At 42.1% G+C, this 23913-nt stretch overlaps 1 protein-coding gene across 4 annotated transcripts in view; it reads right to left on the bottom strand.

The window, feature by feature from the left end:
• LOC307041411 (aminopeptidase N-like) overlaps window positions 1-23913 on the bottom strand; it is a 388536-nt gene that overhangs the window by 350475 nt on the left and 14148 nt on the right. For 2 of the 4 annotated variants that reach the window (XR_013808750.1, XM_079684804.1), the window contains exons 3-7: window positions 18413-18529; window positions 8610-8796; window positions 8369-8511; window positions 7787-7923; window positions 551-677 (exon numbers count right to left, since the gene is read on the bottom strand). Coding sequence is in view for 3 of the 4 variants with exons in the window: in XM_079684804.1 (XP_079540930.1) it covers window positions 551-677; window positions 7787-7923; window positions 8369-8511; window positions 8610-8796; window positions 18413-18529 (711 nt within the window). In the remaining variant the exon portion in view is untranslated. Of the gene's footprint in view, window positions 1-550; window positions 678-7786; window positions 7924-8368; window positions 8512-8609; window positions 8797-17122; window positions 17522-18412; window positions 18530-23913 lie in introns of those variants that run through there. The other 2 variants (XM_079684806.1, XM_079684805.1) reach the window with 2 other exon arrangements.

The following is a 23913-nucleotide window of genomic DNA, read 5'->3' as shown; positions in this document are numbered from 1 at the left end:
CTGGTCATTAGAACAGTCCTTTGGCGGGACTCGATGACGTAGCATCCTTGAAATAGTGGCTCTGGAGCAGCCTTCCTCGACATTGAGAAACACCCCTTGTGTCTGGTCTTCCTTCCTGTGTTTGCCCTCCTGTGTCTGATTGTCTGATTGTGTTCACCTGTTGCCCTTGTGTTTCCACATCCCCTGCCCAGCTGTGTCTTGTCCTGTGATTACCCTTCTGTGTATTTAGTCTTGTCTTCCCCTGTGCTCCATGTCGGATTGTCGTCTTTCATGTCCTCCTTGCACCTCTGTTTGTTCCTGTCAGTTTTTGCTTGGATGCTACCAGTTTTTGGATTTATTTCTTGTTTCTTCATGGTCAACAGCTTTTTTGTTAAATAAAGCTCGCTTTTTGTTTGAAACCCGCTTCTCCTCATCCTGCATGTGGGTCCTGATTTTCCCCATCGCTGACACATTGAACATACAGCACAGCTGAGGCTTATGGGAATGTCATCAGTTTTAAGTGCCCACTTTCCCCCCTTTGAATCATGATTATACTGTAAAAGCAGCTTACCAGACTTGCTCAGAGGGTAGGAGATGTTGAAGTAGGACTGGAAGAAGTCCAGCACCGGTCTGGTCACGTTCAGGGCGTAGCTCCCCTGACCCTGCTCCATCGCCTCCCTGCGAGCCCAGATACGGATCTGAACACACAGCAGCAAACCTCATGTGTGTTATGTGTTATAATCACAGTTGGAAGAAGTACTCAGATCCTTTCAGAGGTTGGAGAAGTACTCAGATCTTGTACTTGAGTAAAAGTAGAAGTACCAGAGTGTAGGAGCGCTCTGTTACAGTAAAAGTCCGGCATTCAAAATGTTACAGAGTAGAAAAGTAGAAACTCATCAGAATATAGTTAAAGTACCAAATGTAAAAGTAGTCATTGTGCAGATTGGTCCATTTCAGAATAATATATATGATACGTTTTATAATTATTGATCATGAAAGTGTTCTCAAAGCTGGTAAAGGTGCAACTAGTTTGAATGACTTTGTATACTGCAGGGTAGCTTGTGGATTTACTCCAGGTGGGACTAAAGTCTGATTTAACACTTGGTTACTGTATATTTCACATCATTCATCCAAATCTGTAAAGAAACTTAACTTTTACCTTAAGTAAAAATACAAAAGTACTAGGATAAAAATATACCTCAAGTAAAAAGTAAAGTATTCCTTCTGCACAATGACCGATTTCAGAATAAGTATACAAGTATGGAAGTATTATCAGCTAAATGTACATCAAGTATCAAAAGTAAAAGTTCTCTTTTCACACTATTATATTATTATGGTTATTATATATAAGTACTACTGCATTATACCATATCAGCATAATCATGTGTTTTTATATGTAACTAGTAACCGTGAGTGTTAAAATAAATGTAGAGTAAAAAGTACAATATTCCCCTTTGAAATGTAGTGGAGTATAAGTATAAAGTAGTATTAAATGGAAATACTCAAGTAAAGTACAAATATGTAAAAAAAAGTAATTTAGCACAATACTTGAGTAAATGTACTTTGTTATTTTCCACCACTGGTGGATAAAGGTTGACTGAAGTTCAGAGTAATATAGTAACAAGTAGTTAACAGTCAGTAAACCACATCAAAGTGCTTTATGATCATGTTATATTAACAGTAAGAGCGCAAACATGTATATGAAGTCTTGCAGAGGTTTATCTGCTTCTCTGTCCATCGACCGTTCATCACTTTGCTCCAGAGTACTGAGGATCGTAAACACTCACACACGTTTGTGAGGCTGATTCATGCTCTCGAGAAGATAAACCAAAAAACATGTAAGCTACGCTTTGCCCTGTGGACCAACTTAGCTGTTAGAGATTTTCTGATGTCTGCATGTTTGGTTTATTTCATGTTTCTGATGAATTTGTCGTGAAAATGCAGGTTAGGTGCTTCCTGAACTATAATCTATATCCTTTGGCTTTAACAGAGAATTTTCTCAGGGAGCATCATGAGTTCTTCTTTTATTCTGTCAGACATCTATTCATGTCGTCTCACTGCATATATATTCTTGATCGCCTTACAAATGCTTTTGTTCTTTTTGTTACAAAATGAATCAGGGCTATATACATTAGCAGAAGAATAACATAAATAGACTTGTCTTAGCTAAAAATGCAATGTAATCCTCAAAGGATATATTATACTCTTAATTTCCAAGTTGGGATAATAATGTATCTATCAATCTCTCTATGTATCTACTGTTAATATTTAAGGTACACGTGTGTATTACAGGTCATGTTGTCTGCTATAAAATGGGACTGTTTCAGCTTAAATGAAAATGCGCCGGTGAAGATGGCCGCATTCTTTTGGCTACTCTCCAACTTTGCCTTTTCTCGTATTTTTTCAGTGTGTATATTTTTTTATATTTATAGTTCCCTGACACACCGGGGACACATATTCATGTATAAAAGATGTACAAAAGTGCATTTTGCATGATAGGTCACCTTTAAAAAAGATAGTAATAAGTAATATGTACTGTATTACATTTTGGAAGTAACTTGCCCAACACTGATGATCACATGCCGGGCTTTTCACCTGCCGAGAGAATTTACATCTGTTGTGATTACAGCAGTGTATATTCCGCCGCTCGCCGACAACAACACAGCACTCGATCAGCTGTTAGGGATTATCAACAAGACCGAGACTTCACGGCCAGAGGCGGCGTTCATTGTGGCCGGGGATTTTAACACTGCTAACATGAAGAAGGTCCTGCCGAAGTACTACCAACACATCAGCTGCCCGACGCGCGGGGGAAACATACTGGGCCATGTTTATTCCCCTTTTCGACATGGATATAAGGCTCTCCCTCGCCCTCCCTTTGGCAAATCAGACCACATCTCACTGCTGCTGCTGCCTGCTTACAGGCAGAAACTTAAACGGTATAGACCGGTAACAAAGACAGTACAGCGATGGAGTGAGGAGTCAGACTCAGCTCTGCAGCACTGCTTCGAATCTACGGAGTGGAGTGTGTTTGAGGACAACAACATCAACACACACACGGACACGGTCATCTGCTACATTGGGAAATGCATCGATGACGTGGTAGGCTACCGAAGGTTTCTGTATGAACATACAAATCAAAAGCCCTGGATAAATAGTGAGGTAGGTACCAAGCTGAAAGCGCGCACTATTGCGCACAGAGCTGGAGATTTGGAGGAGTACAGGACATCTAGGTATGAACTCCGGAGAGCAATCAGCAGTGCAAAGAGACAGTACAAAGACAAGGTGGAATCTGACTTCAAAGGCACCCGGAACATGAGGGCGGGACTAAGAATAATGACAGACTACAAAGGAGCAGCGGGAGTTGCTGCAGGACTGTCTGCGTGCGCATCTCTCCCAGATTAGCTGAACGGCTTTTTTGCACGTTTTGAGAGCAGCCAGGCTGTGGAGGCACAGGAGGACCAGGAGCCCTGCCCTTTTGTTTTAAACAGGGCAGATGTGTGCAAACCCTTTAAAAGGGTTAGCCCACACAAGTCTTCTGGACCTGATGGCATCCCTGGCCGTGTTCTCAGGGTGTGTGCAGTTCAGCTGGCAGAGTTGTTCACAGTAGCGATGTTATGATTCACCGATTCGCATCGGTGCACCGGCATAAACGTTCAAGATGTGAGTGCACCGGTTGAAAGAGTGCACATCGGCTACAGTTTGGGTTGAACTCGCAATGCATCGATTGTAGCGTCTTTGCATTGGTAAAAAACGATTCATTCATGTAAAATCCCCTCATCTTGTCAACGCTCAGCAGAGACGATCTTTGATCTTTGCTTCACACTACGGAGGCCGAGAGTCTCAGTTATCAACACACATGGAAGTCGAGGAGAAAGAGAAACACAGCGCACCGAAAAATACCTACAAATCAAACGTTTGGCAACACTTCGGATTTTTCAAGAAAGACGGACAACTTGAAAAATCGCTCGCAAATTGTTAACAATGCCGAGCCGCTTTAAAGTACACAAGTGGTACGAGGAGCTTAGCGACGCACATAAAGAGGCGACATGGGGTCTGCGGCTGAAAATAGAAACCTGAAAGTTAGACATATGAGTTAAATCACTCAGTGAGGTGTTCTGTCAGAGAGAGTGGTGTTTAGTTTATAGCAGCCTGTGACGGCCAATAACAGTTTAAATGTCTTCCTTACTGTAAGCAGTTATGAAAGAGCTGTTTGTGAAAGGTTATTTGTATTCTCTATTGTTCATATAGAAACCACTGCTTTCTGCTCACTGGTGAGTTAGCCTATGACTGAGTGTTAAGCACATCAGGCTGGCAGCTGTATGGGAATTGCACTATGGTAGTTGTTATTTGCACATTGTTAATCATAGGCAATGCATCCTTAAATTGTTTAACTGTGAGGTTTTATACAATTCTACTGTACTCTGGAGAGTTTTTTAAGGTAAAAAAGAAACAGCATGATGGGATGTGCAGTACTAGTAGAGAGAACCAAATATGTAAAGCACTTTTTTGTTGATTTATGATTTGCTGCATACTGTATGGAGTAAGGAATAAAACAAAAATCCTCTGTCGTACAATATTGAAGTATCATTATTTTGCATCGTATCGCCCCGTATCGCATAATGTTGAATCGAATCGTATCGAACTGTATCGCAACAGGGGTGAATCGTATCCATCGCCTGGTGTTTCAAATGTATCGTTAATGTATCGTATCATTGGCAACGTATCGAGATGCGCATCGCATCGGCCTTAGTGATGGAGATGCAAATCCCTAGTTCACAGACATCTTCAACAGGTCCCTGCTGCAGTCTGTAGTCCCCACATGCTTCAAACGCTCCACCATCGTTCCTGTCCCCAAAAAGACAAAAATCACCAGCCTCAACGACTACCGCCCAGTAGCACTCACCTCCATCATCATGAAGTGCTTTGAGCGTTTAGTCAAAACCTTCATCACCTCCTCCCTTCCTGACTCTCTGGACCCCCTGCAGTTTGCCTACAGAGCAAACAGGTCCACAGACGATGCCATAGCCCTCACCATCCACACTGCCCTCTCACACCTGGACCAGAGGAACTCATACTGTATGTGAGAATGCTGTTCAATGACTACACTTCAGCCTTCAATACCATTGTGCCCTCCAAGCTGGTCATCAAGCTCAGAGACCTTGGGCTCAACAGCGCCCTCTGTAACTGGATCCTGAACTTCCTGACGGGCAAACCCCAGGCAGTGCGGGTGGGAAACATCACATCCTCCACCTTGATCCTCAACACCGGAGCCCCTCAAAGCTGTGTGCTCAGCCCTCTCCTCTACTCCCTGTTCACACACGACTGCGTGGCCACACAAAGCTCCAACACCATTGTGAAGTTTGCTGACAACACAACCGTCATCGGCCAGATCACAGACTGCGACGAGACGGCGTCCTGAGAGGAGGTCGAAACCCTGACATCTCGGTGCCAGGATAACAACCTCCATCTCAACGTCAGCAAAACCAAGGAGCTGATTGTGGATTACAGGAAGCAGCAGAGAGAGGGACACACCCCCATCACCATCAATGGGACTACGGTGGAGAGAGTCAGCAGCTTCAGGTTCCTTTGGGGTCCACATCACTGAGGACCTGACATGGACTCTTCACACCACCATCATCACCCCAAAACAGTAGGACAGCGGCTCTTCTTCCTCCGCAGGCTGAGGAGGTTCAATATGGACTCCAGGATACTCTGCAACTTCTACAGGTGCACCATAGAGAGTATCCTGACCTTCTACAGGTGCACCATAGATAGGATCCTGACCTTCTACAGGTGCACCCTAGAAAGGATCCTAACCTTCTACAGGTGCACCATAGAGAGGATCCTGACCTTCTACAGGTCCACCATAGAGAGGATCCTGACCTTCTACAGGTGCACCATAGAGAGTATCCTGACCTTCTACAGGTGCACCATAGAGAGGATCCTGACTTTCTACAGGTGCACCATAGAGAGTATCCTGACCTTCTACAGGTGCACCATAGAGAGGATCCTGACTTTCTACAGGTGCTCCATAGAGAGCATCCTGACCTTCTACAGGTGCACCGTAGAGAGCATCCTGACTGGCTCCATCACGGCCTGGTACAGCAGCTGCACCGCCCTCAATCGTAAGGCTTTACAGAGGGTGGTGAAAACGGCACAGAACATCACCAGGACGGAGCTGCCATCCATGGAGGACCTTTACTCCCAGCGGCTCAGGAAGAAATTCCTCAGAATTATCAAAGACCCCATCACCCCAGCCACAAACTGTTCTGTCTGCTGCCGTCTGGCGGCACTACCGCAACATCAGGACTAAAACCACCAGACTCAGGGACAGTTTCATCCCACAGGCAATATGACTGTTAAACACCTAAACTGTTGAAACAACATCCACAATATTCATCTGGCTGCTACTTACAAATTATTTATCTATTTACTTAATATATCATATTTCAATGACTTGCATAAAGACTCGTATTGCACTATTTCACTATTTCACTTTTTTAAACTATTTTTCTTTTTGTATTTACTATTTACTTGCACTATATTTTTCTGTTTATCTGTGTTTTGTGTAGGGATGGGTATCGATTCCGGTTCTGCTTATCCGCTCCGGTTCTTATCGATTCCCCGTTTCGATTCCAAAATTGTAAAAGAAAGAGGTCAAACGTTTAGATAACAAAAATATCATTATTCTTGTAAGCTTTAAAGGTGGGGTAGGTAAGTTTGAGAAACCGGCTCGAGATACACTTTTTGTTATATTCCATGGAATACTCTTAACATCCCGATAGCATTGAATATCTTAAGCGCTTTGACAAAAAATCCATACAACAATGTCATCTGTGGAAGCCGTAGTACTGTAAAAAGCACGACCAATCATTTTAGCCGACCCGGCTAAAATAACTGGATGGCCTACCTGACTGTCAGCCTTCCATCTGTGCACAAACTTATTTCGTGCCCTCATTGGTCATGTGCGTGTTCGTGTGTGTTGGAAGAGGGGCTCTGTAAGGAAGTGACAGATTTTTTCCGGCTGTGTATTTTCAAATTCTATAGCGCACTCGAGCTGGTTTCTCCAAAATTACCTACCCCGCCTTTAACTGAAATGTTTACAAATAAAAAATATACATGCAATACAAATGTATTTCACTATAGCTGAGCTTTATTTTAACTGAAAGCTATTAACAGGCATTACACTGTGCCTTGTCTTTTTCTTTTTTAGTGTCGTGGAGCCTCACTTTAGAGCGTTTACCGCGATCCATCTTTGGTGTTATGATGTGACTGAGCTCGTGAACTGTCTACGGGAGGGCCGGGGACTGGGGAGCCTCGCTGCGGGGCAACTGTGGACCTCTGTCGCCTGTCAGCGCAACTTACATGATGACGTTTAAAAAAATTAAGGGCAGTGCCGGCCGCAGCGTACCGAGCCGGCCGTCAACGGCCCGCTGACGACCGGCCGTTCTGTGGTTCTCCAGAACACACAGATGTCCAGTCCGCCCCTGTATTCCATCGGGTCACCGCGGCGCAGACGGACCCGGTGGAATACAGGGTCTAGCGCGTTTAGGAACCGTTAAGCAGAACCAAAATTATGTATTTTGTACGGGTACCCGGTACCCAGCATTTTCTTATCGGTTCTCATCTGGAACCGAGTTCCGGTTCCCAACCCTAGTCTTGTGTTGCACTGTTGGAGAAGCCTGTGACACAAGATTTTCATCGACATAACTACACTGTAGCTATGTTCGTTTGACAAATAAAGAACCTTGAACCTTAACCACTGCATAAATGTGATGAAAATGGAAGATGAGGTCACAGTTACCAGAGTGTGTCCTTGTGCAGCGCTGATGTGTGTGTAGTCAGAGATCACGATGGCCAGTAAATAGGTGGACATGATCTTGGTGGGCTCGAACTTAGTGTGTGTCACAGATGCTCCACCAATGGTGATGTTAACAATGTCTGAAAATACACAAAAACATAGTTCAACAGACTCTAATGACTATGCAATTATTCATATAGCAATGTGAGGAAAGATAACATTTACATTTTGTAAATCCTTCTGTTAACTTTATGTCTGGATTTCTCTGACAGCAGCTCTCTTTGCTCCTTTTCTATGGAAATCATAGAGATTGCCAAAGAAAATGTTTCTTGTTTACCATAAATTGCCACGTCATTAAAGTACCAAAAACTATCCAACCCAAGAAAAACCTTTGCCTTCAGAGAACCTTGAAGGGGGGCGGCGGGGGGCACCCCTGCCTTTAATGAGCATCCATTAAAAATGAATATAAATAGTATTATGGGGATGGGCTTTCTCAGACAGGCATACATCTATCTATGCATGCAAGATAATGATTTATCATTGTAACTGTGGATGCTGTTTCCTATACATTTCGACTGCACTGACCTATTTCCTTGCCATTGGACAGGGCTACAGTTCCAGGGGGGTGGATGAGAGTTATATGGAAAACAGCTTTTAAAGCTGGTTCATCAAAACAAGGGAAGGTCTTTCTGGCATGAGTCGGATGCATCTGAGAGGTGGCAACGATCCTGAGAAGGGTAAAAAAAACATTCTGAACACAATGTTGACATTTGAAATAACCCATACTGGTCTATAGATAATGCCAGACAGGAAATAGAGAACTTACTTTCGGACCCCATCTTCTTCATATTCACTCCGATAGAAGCCTGCCAAGTCATCAGCTAGTTCTCCGGTGAAGTTTGTGTACAGCTGGTACTTCTGTTTTTTAGTTAATTTACTATTCAGCTCAATGACAAGATACTGGGTCTCAGGCTGCATCCAGCAGGACTTAATGCTGGGAACAGACCCACCACCTGAGGAGGGAATAGAACACATCATTATTAATGCTCAATTTCTTTGTTTTTAGAACAAATGTCTGTAGAACTTATGATGTAAGACAGACACTAAAGATGTTTTGGAAGTTGACGCCGTACTGACACAGCCGCTGCCCAACAGCCTGTCCTCCTCCAAAAAACGACCAAATAGGTCGATTGTTCAAGCACTTATTACGACCTATAGGCCCTGACACACCAAGCCGATTTCGGCCGTCAATAGATGTATGGCCATCGATGAGCGTCCTGTCGCCCTACTCAGATTGGTGTGTCCCGCACCGTCGTGTCGAAGCGGCAGCTTAGCGCAACACTATTTGCCTGAATGGGAGTGGAGCAGTACGGTATACTTAAAGGTCCCATGTCATGCTTTTCTGGTTATTACCCGTCCCCTTGTGTGTTATGAAGGTTTTTATGCATGTTAACGGTCTGCAGAGCCAAAAACCCTCAAAATACACCCTGTAGGCTGGGAGTAAAACTCTAACACAGAAAAGACCCCCCCAAAACGCCTCGTTGGAGATTTCTCATTTTCCATTGTTTACTTCCTGGGCACTCTGAGGTGGGGATACCCAGAGGCCACACCCTCTGCCAGCCTTTCACGAAACAAAGCTTCACAAACCTTTCAGCGATTCATGCCGGATATGTACAGCGTAGGGCACTGGAGAACGATGCTGTTCCTACTTTGTTTGGACCAGCGGGAGATTTGGGTAGCCTACTGACTGCACGTTTTGTGTAGCACACATTAAACCTCCTTGTCAATAGAAACACACACGCACAAAACATTTAGCAACCCGCGAAATACATACACACACACACACACACACACACACACACACACACAGTAGCCTACGTAGCTACAGCTATGCCCGCGATTTCCTGGCCTGCAAATTTGCGGGTCTAGCTACACTGAACAAAAATATAAATGCAACACTTTTGTTTTTGCTCCCATTTTTCAAGAGATGAACTCAAAGATCTAAAAAATGTTGTTCACAAAATAACCATTTCTCTCAAATATTGTTCACAGATCTGTGATAGTGAGCACTTCTCCTTTGCCGAGATAATCCATCCCACCTCACAGGTGTGGCATATAAATGCCAAGGATCTGGCCATCCATCCTGCCACTCTTAAACCCACTCAGGTTTCAGGTTTCCCGGTTACTTTACTTAAACACATAGTATTAAATCAGCATATCACAACTATCAATTACATGTTAAACTTTCAGTTATTTCCCACCACCATAGTGGTTCGACTTCAACTACAACCGTAGTTATATTTAAAAACATGTTAGAAGGCCTCACAAAATACTTTAATGCTAATTAAAATGTAAATGTGAAGGAACGTGTGTATAACAAAATACTTCGGTGATAAACGAAACCGGAAACACACGTAGGCAAGATCCTCAGCTCGATGATTTGGATGGTTTAGCCGTAATGCATGCTGGGATTTGGTGTTTATGTGATGTGAAATCTGAAAACGTTTTTTAAAAATAAAATAATACTTTATTGCATTGTAATACACGGTTCGGCTGCATTAAATATTACATATCTGCCCTAGTTCTCTATTTATAGAGCCCTGCTGAGAAGAGTTCTTGACAAACAGGAAGAACTGCCGCCAAAACAAAAAATGTGACGTGGATCATAAATATATAAGCAATGAAACATACTTTAGGTTTAGGTCTACTTTTGAATAAGAAAAAAGCTTTGGGGGTATAGAAGAAGAATATGGAGGGATGAAACCCTCTTTAATGGTCACACATGCAGAGCAATCAGCACACACAGTGACATTTGGATCTACAGATAAATATTAAGTCTGACAAAGTACTTAACGTCTAATATATTGCTTTCCTGCAATGTTAATTATGTTTAAGCACTTATTTTTTTATTATTTGTTTATTATTAAACTGATATTACAGTATACATATGTATTATACTATAAGATGTATGTAGATAGTATAAGAAATGTGCAGAATAACAGTTTAAGGCGAGACACCCAAGGTGAATAGGGTAATTTCTTTAACTTAAAGATATCAGCTTGACATTTCTCCAGTGAATTACTTACAATAAGGCAATTGTTTTTTGTGTTACAAGTTTTCTGAAATAGCATGTTTAAATATGCAAATTAACCATTATCTCATTAAATAGGCGCATATTTTAATTCTTGTTTCATTTTGTAATCATATTAGTATCTAAGGCTTTTACAGAAGGGATTTTGGATATCTCTTTGTATCACTCCATAAATCAGATAATACTGTGAACAGCCCTAAAATATCAATTTTCGCTATGTTTTTAGGTATAAAATGTTATATAATTCAGGCTATGAATGATATATGAACAAACCCTTCTGTAAAAGCCTTCATAATATTGATAGGAATATATCTGCAAGGTTTGGTGTATCTACGTGCTACTGAAGTGGGAACATTTCGAACTCAGAGTAGGAGAAAAAACTCATTTTGAGAAAACGACCTTTAAAGATTGCTGTCAGGCGCTAGCTAAACTCTCCTGTTATTTGGATGATAGCTTGCGCCTCAACATACTCCTTGAAGGTATTTCATGTTCGGGGTCATTTGTTTTTTGTATAACCTTGCTTCGTGCAAGTGACAATTGTTGTTTTCTTCTCTGTGAACGTTTTTTTCACCGTTCTTTTGCCATTTTGAGATTTAAATTTCTAGCAGAAAGCTAACCAGGAAGTGTTTTAGCACACCACGTGACGCATCTGAACGAATCACGTTGTCAGAAATTGACACAAGCCAATGAGATTTCGTTTCTTGGTTTAAGACCCCTTTGTACTTTCACGATTGGTTGCTGATATAAAGGAAATGACCATATTTGGATCCGATGAGATTGTGCAGGAGAAACTGAGCTTTCCAACGATATCTCTGATGACATGGTGCAAACAGCGGTCGCGGTACTTTATGTTGCGTTAGAATACGAACTTTTGGTGAATTTAGGAGATATCTACAGACGCAAATAGACAAACTATAGTAAAATAAACACTTACATTTGTATTTTGTACGTTTTCCTTCCAAAAGCCTGAAAGAAAACATGTTATGGAATCAAAATAGCACAAAATCTCAAAATGTACCAGTGCATGAAAAACAATGTTTTTGCCTGCCGTGTCTCGCCGGTGGAGGTATATACACATATTGATAGATGTCTTGTAATGCACTGTTGAGGAACCTGCGACACAAGTTTTTCATTCATTGCATACTGTAACCACACAGTAGTTGTGTATAATATGATATGTCAATAAACCTTAGCTTAGAAAATCTTGAAATCTTGAAAGGGGTGTGCAAACTAGTCATTATCCATCCATCCATCTTCTCCCGCTTATCCGTGGTCGGGTCGCGGAGGTAGCAGTTCCAGCAGAGAGCCCCAAACTTTCTTTTCCCTGGCCACATCAACCAGCTCTAAACTGGGGGATCCCAAGGCGCTCCCAGGCCAGCGAAGAGATGTAATCCCTCCACCTGGTCCTAGGTCTACCCCTTGATCTCTTCCCAGGTGGCATCCTAACTAGGTGCCCAAACTACCTCAACTGGCTCCTTTCGACGCGAAGGAGGAGCGGTTCAACTCTGAGTCCCTCCCGGATGACCGAACTTCTCACCTTATCCCTAAGGGAGACACCAGCCACCCTGCAGAGAAAACCCATCTCGGCCGCTTGTACCCGCGATCTCGTTCTTTCGGTCATGACCCATCCTTCATGATCATAGGTGAGGTTAGGAACGAAAACAGCGCGGTAGACAGAGAGCTTTGTCTTCTGGCTCAGCTCCCTTTTCGTCACAACGGTGCAGTAAAGCGACTGCAGTACCGCTCCCGCTGCTCCGATTCTCCGACCCATCTCACGCTCCATTGTTCCCTCACTCGAGAACAAGACCCCGAGATACTTGAACTCCTTGGGGTGAGGACTCATTACCTACTTGGAGTGGACAGTCCATCGGTTTTCTGCTGAGAACCATGGCCTCAGATTTGGAGGTGCTGATCCTCATCCCAGCCGCTTCACACTCGGTTGAGAACCGATCCAGTGAGTGCTGAATGTCGCAGACCGATGAAGCCATCAGAACCACATCATTTGCAAAAAGCAGTGGTGCAATCCTTAGTCCACCGAACTGCAGACCCCCTCCCATACGACTACACCTCGAAATCCGATCCATGTTTATTACAAACAGGATTGGTGACAAAGCGCAGCCTTGGCGGAGGCCAACCCTCACCTGAAATGGGTCCGACTTACTGCAGAGGACCCGGACACAGCTCTCGCTTTGGGAGTACAGAGATTGGATGGCCCTGAGTAGAGACCCCCTCACCCCATACTCCCGCAGCACCTCCCACAGTGACTCCCTGGGAACCCGGTCATACGCCTTCTCCAAGTCTACAAAACACATGTAGACTGGATAAGCGTACTCCCAGGCCCCCTCCAGGATCCTTGCGAGAGTAAAAAGCTGATCCGTCGTTCCACGACCAAGACGGAATCCGCATTGTTGCTCCTCAATCTGAGGTTTGACAATCAGCCTGACCCTCCTTTCGAGTACCTTAGAGTCAACTTTCCCGGGGAGGCTGAGTAGTGGGATGCCTCTGTAATTGGCACACACCCTCTGATCCCCCTTTTTTTCTTTCAGTCATTATATACAGTCTTTAATTAACTATTACTAGAGAATAACGAGTAATGAATACACTTTATAGGGATCCTATTATTATCTAATAATAAAATAATAAAATTCAATAACGTTCTTCAACCACCAGGTGTCCCTTTCTATCAGCTCTGCATGGTGTAAATACAGCCTATCTACAAATTGGATCAAATATAAAAGTCAGCCGAATTAGTGTTGATATCGCCAGGAGACGTATTGTGTGAAACGAAATGTAAGATGTTGTTTCATTGCTGATATATTTATGATCCACGTCACGTTTTCAGTTTTGGCGGCAGTTCTTCCTGTTTGTCTAGAAGTCTTCTCAGCAGGGCTCTACATCACATAAACACCAAATCCCAGCATGCATTACGGCTAAACCATCCAATCATCGAGCTGATGATCTTGCCTACGTCAGTTTCCGGTTTAGTTTATCACCGATGTATTTTGTTATACACACATTCCTTCACATTTACATTTGAATTAGCATTAAAGTATTTTGTGAGGCCTTCTAACATGTTTTTAAATATAACTACGGTTGTAGTTGAAGAGTTTGTAAATTAACATGAACCGAAGCTGTTGCCTGGCAACTCAATCGCACAACGTCACGTCCGTTAATTCCACATCCACACCTATGATCCACAAGCATGGATTAACATCGATTTAATACATTATTGTAGCCTTTGTTTCTGCTAAAAGAGGTGTCGGCCAGCTGGGGAAACAAGAAAATCGGCATAATCGAGTGTGATTATTAAAAAATAAATCATTACGTCAGGGTAGCATTTGCTTGGCATTTCCGGTTATTTCTCCACTGGTTAACATGGGTTAACAATACCGTGTAACTGTCACGTTTGAAGGGACGAAATCGTGACATCTTCACGTCTCCCAGCATGGTAAATCGTCACATGTTCACGTCTTGCCGTGATACAGGGTTGTGTACATCACTCAACCCGCAAACTACACACACTCAGTACATACACTAAACAAAAATATAAATGCAACACTTTTGTTTTTGCTGCCATTTTTCATGAGATGAACTCAAAGACCTAAAACATTTTCTATATACACAAAATAACCATTTCTCTCAAATATTGTTCACAAATCTGAAAAAATCTGTGATAGTGAGCACTTCTCCTTTGCCGAGATAATCCATCCCACCTCACAGGTGTGGCATATCAAGATGCTGATTAGACAGCATGATTATTGCACAGGTGTACCTTAGGCTGGCCACAATAAATGGCCACTCTGAAACGTCTCCCAGTATGGTAAATCGTCACATGTTCACGTCTTGCCGTGATACCGGGTTGGATGTACAATGACAATGGAAAACGCACAGCAGAACCAGACCCTGGAGCCCCGGCCTCTTTATTTACTTACTTTACTCCTCATCATCCCCTATGGGTAATAAGGCTGAGATGAGAACTCTCCATCGTATTTAGTCCTTAGCAATATGCTGCGCCTCTCCCCATGTAGGGATGGGTACCGAGCCCCGGTATTAAACGGGCCCCAGGCCGGAATTATTAAAGACAGTGGTTCCATTAAGCTCCGACGTTATCGGACTTTGTAATGGTACTGGAGACATTTAAAAAATATTTGTCATAGGCCTATGTATTGTTGCTACATAAACATTATATTGCAGTTTTAGTTTGTCCAACTCCATTTCTAATAGGAGGCGTGTGGCGCAGTGGATAGAGCATTGGTGTTAGGATCCAGGGAGCACAGGTTCGAACCCCACTGCAGTCAGCATGTCGTTGTGTCCCTGGGCAAGACAATTCACCCCAAATTGCTCCTGTGGGGATTGCCCACAGTATTGAGTATGTAAGTCACTTTGGATAAAAGTGTCTAACAAGTAACATGTAATATGCAACAAGATTACAAAATGCGTCTATGATGTATTTTTGATCTTATTTTCGATCTTTCCAATCCAGACGAGAGATCTCTCTCTCCCGTCTGTGAGGGGGCGGGGCAGTTTGTAAAGGTCTCCTGACTGTGTTACAGACTGTCATCCTGGTTAGTGGTTATTCTGGGTTCTGTCTTCAGGACAGAGTGTTGGATTTTTTTGTTAATTGGATGGGACTTGATTGGATTCAATATTATAGTAACTTTCTCGTTTGTGTGTTTTTTTTAAATATATTTGGCCTTTGTTTATGTGTTTGAATGATTTACTCAAATAAAAAGGTTGATGAATTATCATCTAATGATTATATGAGGTTTTATTTATGTTACAGTTTTTCTCGATTGCTAACACACATTTTTTTTTAATTGCTCAGTTTCTCAGAACACTAAACACAATTCACAAAACCCCACACCCAAAGTGCAAAAGACCTCATTTCTCCTGCTAAATGAAGAACTGCACTCAAAACTACATAAACACTTACCAAATGCAAACTTTTGCACCAAATATAACACACTTCATTCATAATACTGGATTGTTGGACCACCCAACTACACACTGCTGAGTATAATCTAAAGCACTTTCATCTATTATGGGCTATGCTCTGTACATAGAGGTTTTTGCAGAGAAAGATTGCTTGAATTTACAGAAATACAGTAAATGAAGAAATACAAATTAGTTGTTGAAAAAAATCACATTTTATTCAAAAATAACATTGTGCAACATGCATCTCAGCACATAGTTACTCTGCTTCGGATCTCTCTAAGTGTGATACATTGTTTGCAAAAACCCAGTTTGTAACTGCTGCTTCCTGTGCCTCATTGAAAATTCTTAGCCTTCCACCTGCACCTCTTTGTTTCGCAGTCCTTCAGATAAACAACAAAGATATAGTGGTTGGTCAGTGTCTGTTTTGCATAACAGTAAGTCTCCAGTAACTGGTAACTAACCTGTTTTAAAGTCTAAGTGTCCGGATTACAGAGGCGACAGTGAATCGGCTTAGATTAGGCTGAACCCTTTGTCCAGCCTCTCTCATTGTCAAACCATGGTTGACAACATTTCATTTCATTAGAGAGTGCTCTTCCTCCTCCTCTCACTCTCAGCTCAGCTCTTCCTCTTCCTCTGCTCATGCTTCCATGTTGGCTTCCATTGTTGCTGACAGAAAGTACTCACCTGTGGTCTTTTTATTGTGCTAACATCCTGAGTGATGAGCCAACAATTAGGTGTTTGGTCAGGTGGAACGTGTTTCTTGATCATTGGTCCATGTGTGAGGCATTTTGAATATCAGTGTTATGTATGTGCTAACACGTGAATTTATGTCAGATGCCTGTGTCTTACGTGGAGAAACGTGTGCAGTGGTTTGTAAAAAGTGCCATGTTGATTTGCAAATTGTGTGAAAAGCTGAAAACGTGTTTAGAGTTTTGGAGATTTGAGCTGATATTTTGCTCTTTGAGTGTCAGTTAAAATAATTGTGCTTTATGTAGCATTTTAGTGTGTTAGCAATCGAGAAGAACTGTAAAGGTCACTTTGAATGATTTTAACTAATAACAATGTAGAAAGGTGGGGGGAGAGTGTGTTGGGGCGCCACTGAGGTGATGAAAGCTGGCTCGAGGGGCCCTCAGTGAATTTTTGCCTAGGGCCCCCACAGACTCTAGAATCGCCACTGGTAATAAGCGTTTCAACAATCGACCTACTTGGTCATAATGAGCGCTTGAACAATCGACCTATTTGGTCATATGAGTTGGAGGACTTGTTGCAGCCCAACCAACTCGGAGCTTCTGACCCTAAATGGCTCCTTTTACCTGAAGAGAGCCGGTAATCAAACCGTCCATCGGAAAGACATAACCAGGTAGGTTGTTTGCAGAGAAGTAGGCTCCAGAAGCCTCCTTCAGATAAGGCTATCTGAAGGAGAGAATGTTCACAGCCTTGCTTTATGCATATTCAGAAGCAAGAAGGAGGTAATCTCTGAACACATCTGATGAAGTAACTGAGAAAATAGGGGCCATGCTTATCGTCATTCAATATGGAGCCCATACAAAAAATCCTAAAAACTGAACTATAATGTTGATTGACTTCTCGACTTAGGCTTTTATTTTGAAATACCCCTTCCCCGGAATCTGCTTAATGTGTGGTAAAATCAAGTTGACTGTATGCTAGCATGAATGGAATAAAGAGTCCGCAACTGAGCCTCCCTAAAGATTGTGTTCATATGGAATTATTTAACGAATTGCAAGTCACAACATGAACAACTGAATTTCTGGGACTGGATTAATAAAAGTATGCAATTCTTTCTTTCTTTAAAAAACCCAAAGGCCAAATACCTGCTGTCTGTAAAGAGAGAAACACATAAACTAAGACAAGGACAGAAGTGGAGAACTATTAGAAGGAGAATCATTCTCTCTCACTACTGTGCTCGAGCACCACCCGACTAAAGAACAGTTTTTTCCACCACGCTGTCAGGAGGATGAACTCTCTCCCCTCCCTCCCCTCTCCCCCCTGCCCCCACTGGACTATAACTCCCCACACACTCAGACACTCAATTCCAGCACCAGACATTTTTTACGCTGCTATGGACAATCTTGCACTAATGTATATTCCCAAAGATATTGAAGTGATTGTTATTTTGTATATAATGATTGTTGTGGTGTTTTTATCTTAATGTGTGTATATTTGTAAATGTGTCTGTTGATTGTGTAAAGGATATACATATTTTATACATATTTGTATATACTGTATATTTGTATATTTCTATTATTGTATTTTTGTATTCAGGATTGTTGGAAACATTATTTCGATCGAAAGCAATCCCCAACAATGACCAAAGACTTCAGCTTCTCAGAGACTACATACTGTGTGTGTGTGTGTGTGTGTGTGTGTGTGTGTGTGTGTGTGTGTGTGTGTGTGTGTGTGTGTGTGTGTGTGTGTGTGGGTGGGTGTGTGTGTGTGTGTGTGTGTGTGTGTGTGTGTGTGTGTGTGTGTGTGTGTGTGTGTGTGTGTGTGTGTGTGTGTGTGTGTGTGTGTGTGTGTGTGTGTGTGTGTGTGTGTGTGTGTGTGTGTGTGTGTGTGTGTGCGTGTGTGTGTGTGTGTCCTACCTGAAGCGATCAGCCTAGCAGTGTGTGTGTTGTTCAGCTTGGTGTAGTTGAGTTTGTTGGAGTGGATCAGGATCAGATTTGTTTCTTCCATACACTCAAACTCCACAGTTGATTGGCCTGGTGTATACATGGAAATAAAAAATACATTTTTATGTAAAATGAACTTTTTCATGGTTGTAAAAAATTAAAAGGGGTCCCAAGTATCTAGAGACCCCTTAAATGTGAGAGAAAAAACATCATATGTTAACAGGAGCTAGGCTAATGGTTGAGATGCTAGGCAACCATCCTCGTCCTCGGGATGTGAACAGACATTGTTTTCCTACATTGGCTTGACCCATGTGAATCTGTATGTTGTGTAAAAGTACTTTACTTTCGTAAAATGTTGAAGTACTCGTACATTACTTGAGTATTTAAATGTTTTGCCACTTTGTAATTCTACTCCACTACATGTCTTTACAGTTTTTCTCAGTTTTTTAATGGCTCAGTTTCTCAGAACACTAAACACAATTCACAAAACCACACACCCAAAGTACAAAACACCTCATTTCTCCTGCTAAGTGAAGAACTGCACTCAAAACTACATACACACTTCCCAAATGCAAACTTTTGCACCAAATATAACACACTTCATTCATATTACTAGATTGTTTGACCACCCAACTACACACTGCTGATCTAAAGCACTTTCATCTTGTTTGTAACTGCTGCTTCCTGTGCCTCATTGAACATCCTTAGCCTTCCACCTGCACCTCTTTGTTTCTTAGTCCTTCAGATAAACAACAAAGATATAGTGGTTGGTCAGTGTCTGTGTTGCATAAAAGTAAGTCTACCACAGTCTAATGTGCAGGATTTGTGTAGTTATAGTATGCAACATGCCAACAATTAAATTACAGTAACTGGTAACTAACCTGTTTTCAAGTCTAAGTGTCCAGATTACAGAGGTAACAGTACATCGGCTTAGATTAGGCTGAACCCTCTTTCCAGCCTCTCTCATCATCACACCATGGTTGATAACATTTCATTTCATGAGAGTATTCTTCTTTGTCCAGTCCTCTCCCTCCAGCTCTACAGTACCTCAACCTCTCATTCTTCCTCCTCTCACTCTCACCCACCTCTTCCTCCTCCTCTTGCTTCCATGTTGGCTTCCATTGTTACTGTAAGAAAGTACTCACCTGTGGTCTTTTTATAGTGCTAACATCCTGATTGATGAGCCAACTTGTTTGGTCAGGTGGAACGTGTTTCTTGATCATTGTTCCATGTGTGAGGCATTTTGAATATCAGTGTTTTAAACCTGCTAACACGTGACCTTATGTCAGATTCCTGTGTCTTACGTGGGGAAACGTGTGCAGTGGTTTGCAAAAAGTGCCATGTTGATTTGCAAATTGTGTGAAAAGCTGAAAACATGTTTAGAGTTTTGGAGATTTGAGCCAATGTTTTGCTCTTTGAGTGTCAGTTAAAATAATTGTGCTTTATGTATAATTTTAGTTTGTTAGCAATCGAGAAAAACTGTAATACCTTTAGTTACTTTACAGATGTGGATGAATGATGTGAAATATAATCAAGTGTTAAATCAGACTTTAGTTCCACCTGGAGTAAATTCACAAGTTACCCTGCAGTATACAAAGTCATTCAAACTAGCTGCACCTTTACCAGCTTTGAGAGCACTTTAAAGGTCTCCTACCATGATATTTTTAGGCATATATTATGGGTCTCAGATATAAACAAATATATAAAAAAATGTCCATGATGTGTTTTGCTCAAAATACCAAACAGATCATGCATTTTGGACATCCCTCATATCCCTCTGTTTCCGCCCTGTTAGAAGAATTGAGCTAATGCCTGCTCAGAATTCTACAGAGAGATTCTCAGCTAAAAGCTGCTGTGATGAAACGCTCTATCATATCATGTTCCATACCACATCAAGGATTATTTCTGAAACAGTCTGGAGCTCAAATGCTTTTTCTCTTGCGGGTTTACTACAAGGTGAGTTCCTTTTTTTATTTCCTGCTTTTTTACACATACTCTCTCCAGTACAGGTTAGCTCTGAGTGTTAGCGAGGCTTACTAATGTAAACAAAGACCATATAACGTCCAAAACACGTCCTGCATTGTTTCTTATAGAAAGGTTTCTGATAGGGCCGTGGGCGTAAAGCCAGCCCACATTTCCGATATTACGTCATATCGGCAGCAAGTCTGCGTCAGCTTCCGTTCGAGATTTTGGAACGGAGGAAAAGAGAAGGGTTTTTGTTTCACTTTGTGAGTTCCCTGACAGACCGGGCATACATATGTATGTATAAAATACGTAAAAAAGTGCATTTTGCATGATAGGAGACCTTTAATGCATCAATAATTATAATAAAACATGTGATTCAAGATTCAGAGGTTTAATGTCATATCATATACACAACTACAGTGTAGTTTTATAATGAATGAAAACCTTTGGTCAGAGGTTCCTCAACAATGTAATTCCAAGACATAAAAAAATAACAAATAGTGCAAGCTCAGGTGTGTAATAGTCTTATGGCCTGTGGGATGAAGCTGTCCCTGAGTCTGGTGGTTTTAGTCGAAGTAGAAGGTCAGGATGGTGCACCTGTAGAAGGTCAGGATCCTCTCTATGGTGCACCTGTAGAAGGTAAGGATACTCTCTATGGAGCACCTGTAGAAGGTCAGGACCCTCTCTATGGTGCACCTGTAGAAGGTCAGGATCAGTGTTGAAAGTGTGCCGAACCTACCCGGTCCTTAGTACCGGTAAGAGATTTCCTGGCGGTCCGGAGGACCAGGAAGAATTGACAGCTCCACCCGTGGAATTTATACTACGAAGGGAAGATATTTTGGTTTGGATTACTGGTCTGGGGGAAGCTCGCGAGTGTTTGTGTGTGTATACATGTGTGTGTGTTTGTGTATTTTGGCGTTTGTGCGTATTGTGTTTGTTTCCCGGGGAAAACACTAACGAGAAACACCGGCTGTTGTTATGCCTGCTGTGACCTCAAGTTACTCCGTTCTCCGCTTGTAATTATGCCATTACAAGCTTCTAAGTTGTATTTATCATCTGAATTTGCCAAAACAAGTTTCATATTCTGAAAGCCAAGACTTTGTTTATTTAAAATCAAACAAAACACCCGCAAATCCACGTTTATTTTTTAAATGAGCCGTTGCGACTTCCGACTGATTTCGATAGAGCAGGTCACATATTTGCTTTTTCCCACTTGATCAGAACAGCGGGAAGAAAAAAGAATGGAGTGACTGAATGACAGCTAGAAAATTAGGCTACGTGGTAGCAAAAATGCAAATGACGATTCTTCAGATGTTTAAGAGAAAGGAGAGAGATGAAGAAACTCAGAATGTGCTTAAAATTAGAAAAACAACGCCCACAGATGACACAGGTGATGATGCTTATTTAGCCCAGAGAATGGACATGAACCTTGCCATGATGAATATAATAAGTTAGCTAACTAGCAAACTGTATATCTCTATATGAGATGCCCAACCAGTCGATCCCCAGTCGATCACGAGATGTCTAAAAGTAGAACAACAATATTCTGTTTTATCGTTAATGTCCTACAACAGGGGTGGCTAAACTTTTTGGCTCAGGAGCCACAATGATGTATCAATGTGACAGCCGGGCCGGGGGTTATTGTTTGGTTCCGTCTTGATTCCTGTCGGGCTGAGGGTTGTTTTAATCTCATTCTCCAGCTCGCGGGGCGACGTCCACGCGCAGCTGCGACAACCAGGGAGGAAGGGACTTTTCGCAGCACGCGCGGCGTGTGGACAGTGGGGGATAACATAAATAAAAATTGGATCGTTGGATTTTAGACCTTAAGGCTTTTTAAGATCAGCGCGGGAACCCTGGCTCATTTTTACCAATATTGGACGGGCCGCATTAAACAGATCAACGGGCCGCATGTGGCCTGCGGGCCGTAGTTTGGCCACCTCCAGGCCCGGTTCTACGGGGGTGCATTAGGGTGCATTGCACCCCCAGTTGAATGTTATGCACCCTCACTTGAAAAAAGAGAAGGGAGTGAAAAATATTACATATACAATAATAATAATAATAATAATAATAATAATAATAATAATAATAATAATAATAATAATAATAATAGTAGTATGAAGAAGAAGAAGAATATAGTTGAAAATAAAATAAACTGTAATTGTGTTCAAATATTGTGGTCAAATGACTATAGTTAATAACCTCCCCCCGTCAACGATCGCCGCCGTCTTGGTTCAAAAAAGGTTGGGCACCCCTGCTCTATATAGTCAATGGCTATCTTACTCAGAACACAACATGTACACAGCATACTATTTTAACATTACATATTTTGCTTTGATATCTTCTATTTTAATCTGCATATTGTGGCATACATTTTATTTTATTAGTATTTTAATTTATGTAACCAATATTCTGAAAATTCAAAGAAAGACAGAGACTTGTACATTTTGGGCTGTCTGCTGAATTTAGTCATATATTTTTATTCTAATTTATAACAGTTGAGACCCAGAGGGAGGAAGAGGAGACTCAGCCAGAAGAAGTGGCAGCAGGTCCCTCAGAAGCCACCACAGGTGATGCTAGCCCTACTGCATACCCTTCTATATGGAAAGAAGAACAATATGAACAGTTACAACAGAAAAATGAATGGATGTATGCTCACAATGGAAGGCTAGGCTGTACCCCATGCCATGATGTGAAGGATCTGGGTGTCATGGGATCCCGTGGTGTTAATATTGCTATTCAGTGGGCTGATGGAAAGATAATCCCAGCTGGTCAATCAAGGGATGTCCAGCATTCATCACTGCGCAAAAAAATCCGTGAGCACAAGAACTCTGCAGCACATAATGAAGCAGTCAAGATTCTTCAGACAGCAAATAAAGATATTCTTCTGAACATGAACGCGAGTAGTCAGGAGTCTGTGTTTGAGTCTACTGCCAAGGTATTCATGACAGCCTATTATGTGGCCAAGAACAACAAGCCTTTCACAGACTTTGAGAGTCTGATTGACCTGCAGCATGCAAATTCTGCTGATTTAGGGCGTGTTTTGCATAGCAAAACTGTCTGTGTTGACATAATTGAGCATGTGTCATCACAGATGAAAAAGGAACTTCTAAAAAAGATAATAGAGACCAAGAGCAAAATCACAGTGTTTGGCTGATGAGTCAACCAGTGTTGGGCACAAATCAACACTAATTGTGTTCCTGAAGGCTAGTGTTGATGGAGACATGGAGCCCATTGCCCTTCCATTGGACCTGGTTGAGCTGGATAGTATGTCTGCTGCTCATATCAAGGAACAGATTATGGGTTGCTTGCTTAAAAATGGCTTCAATGTTGAGTTGCTGAGAGAAATCCTCATTGGATTTTGCAGTGATGGGGCCAGTGTCATGCTGGGAGTGAAGTCAGGTGTTGGGAAGTTGCTCCAGGATGACTTCCCAGGCATCATACTATGGCACTGCCTTAATCACAGACTGGAGCTTGCTGTTGACCAGGCACTGGATGTGACAGGGGGAACA

The sequence above is a fragment of the Notothenia rossii genome (genome assembly GCF_949606895.1).
Source record: "Notothenia rossii genome assembly, chromosome: 5".
NCBI classification, from domain to species: domain Eukaryota; kingdom Metazoa; phylum Chordata; class Actinopteri; order Perciformes; family Nototheniidae; genus Notothenia; species Notothenia rossii.
This window is presented reverse-complemented; position numbering and strand designations above follow the sequence as displayed.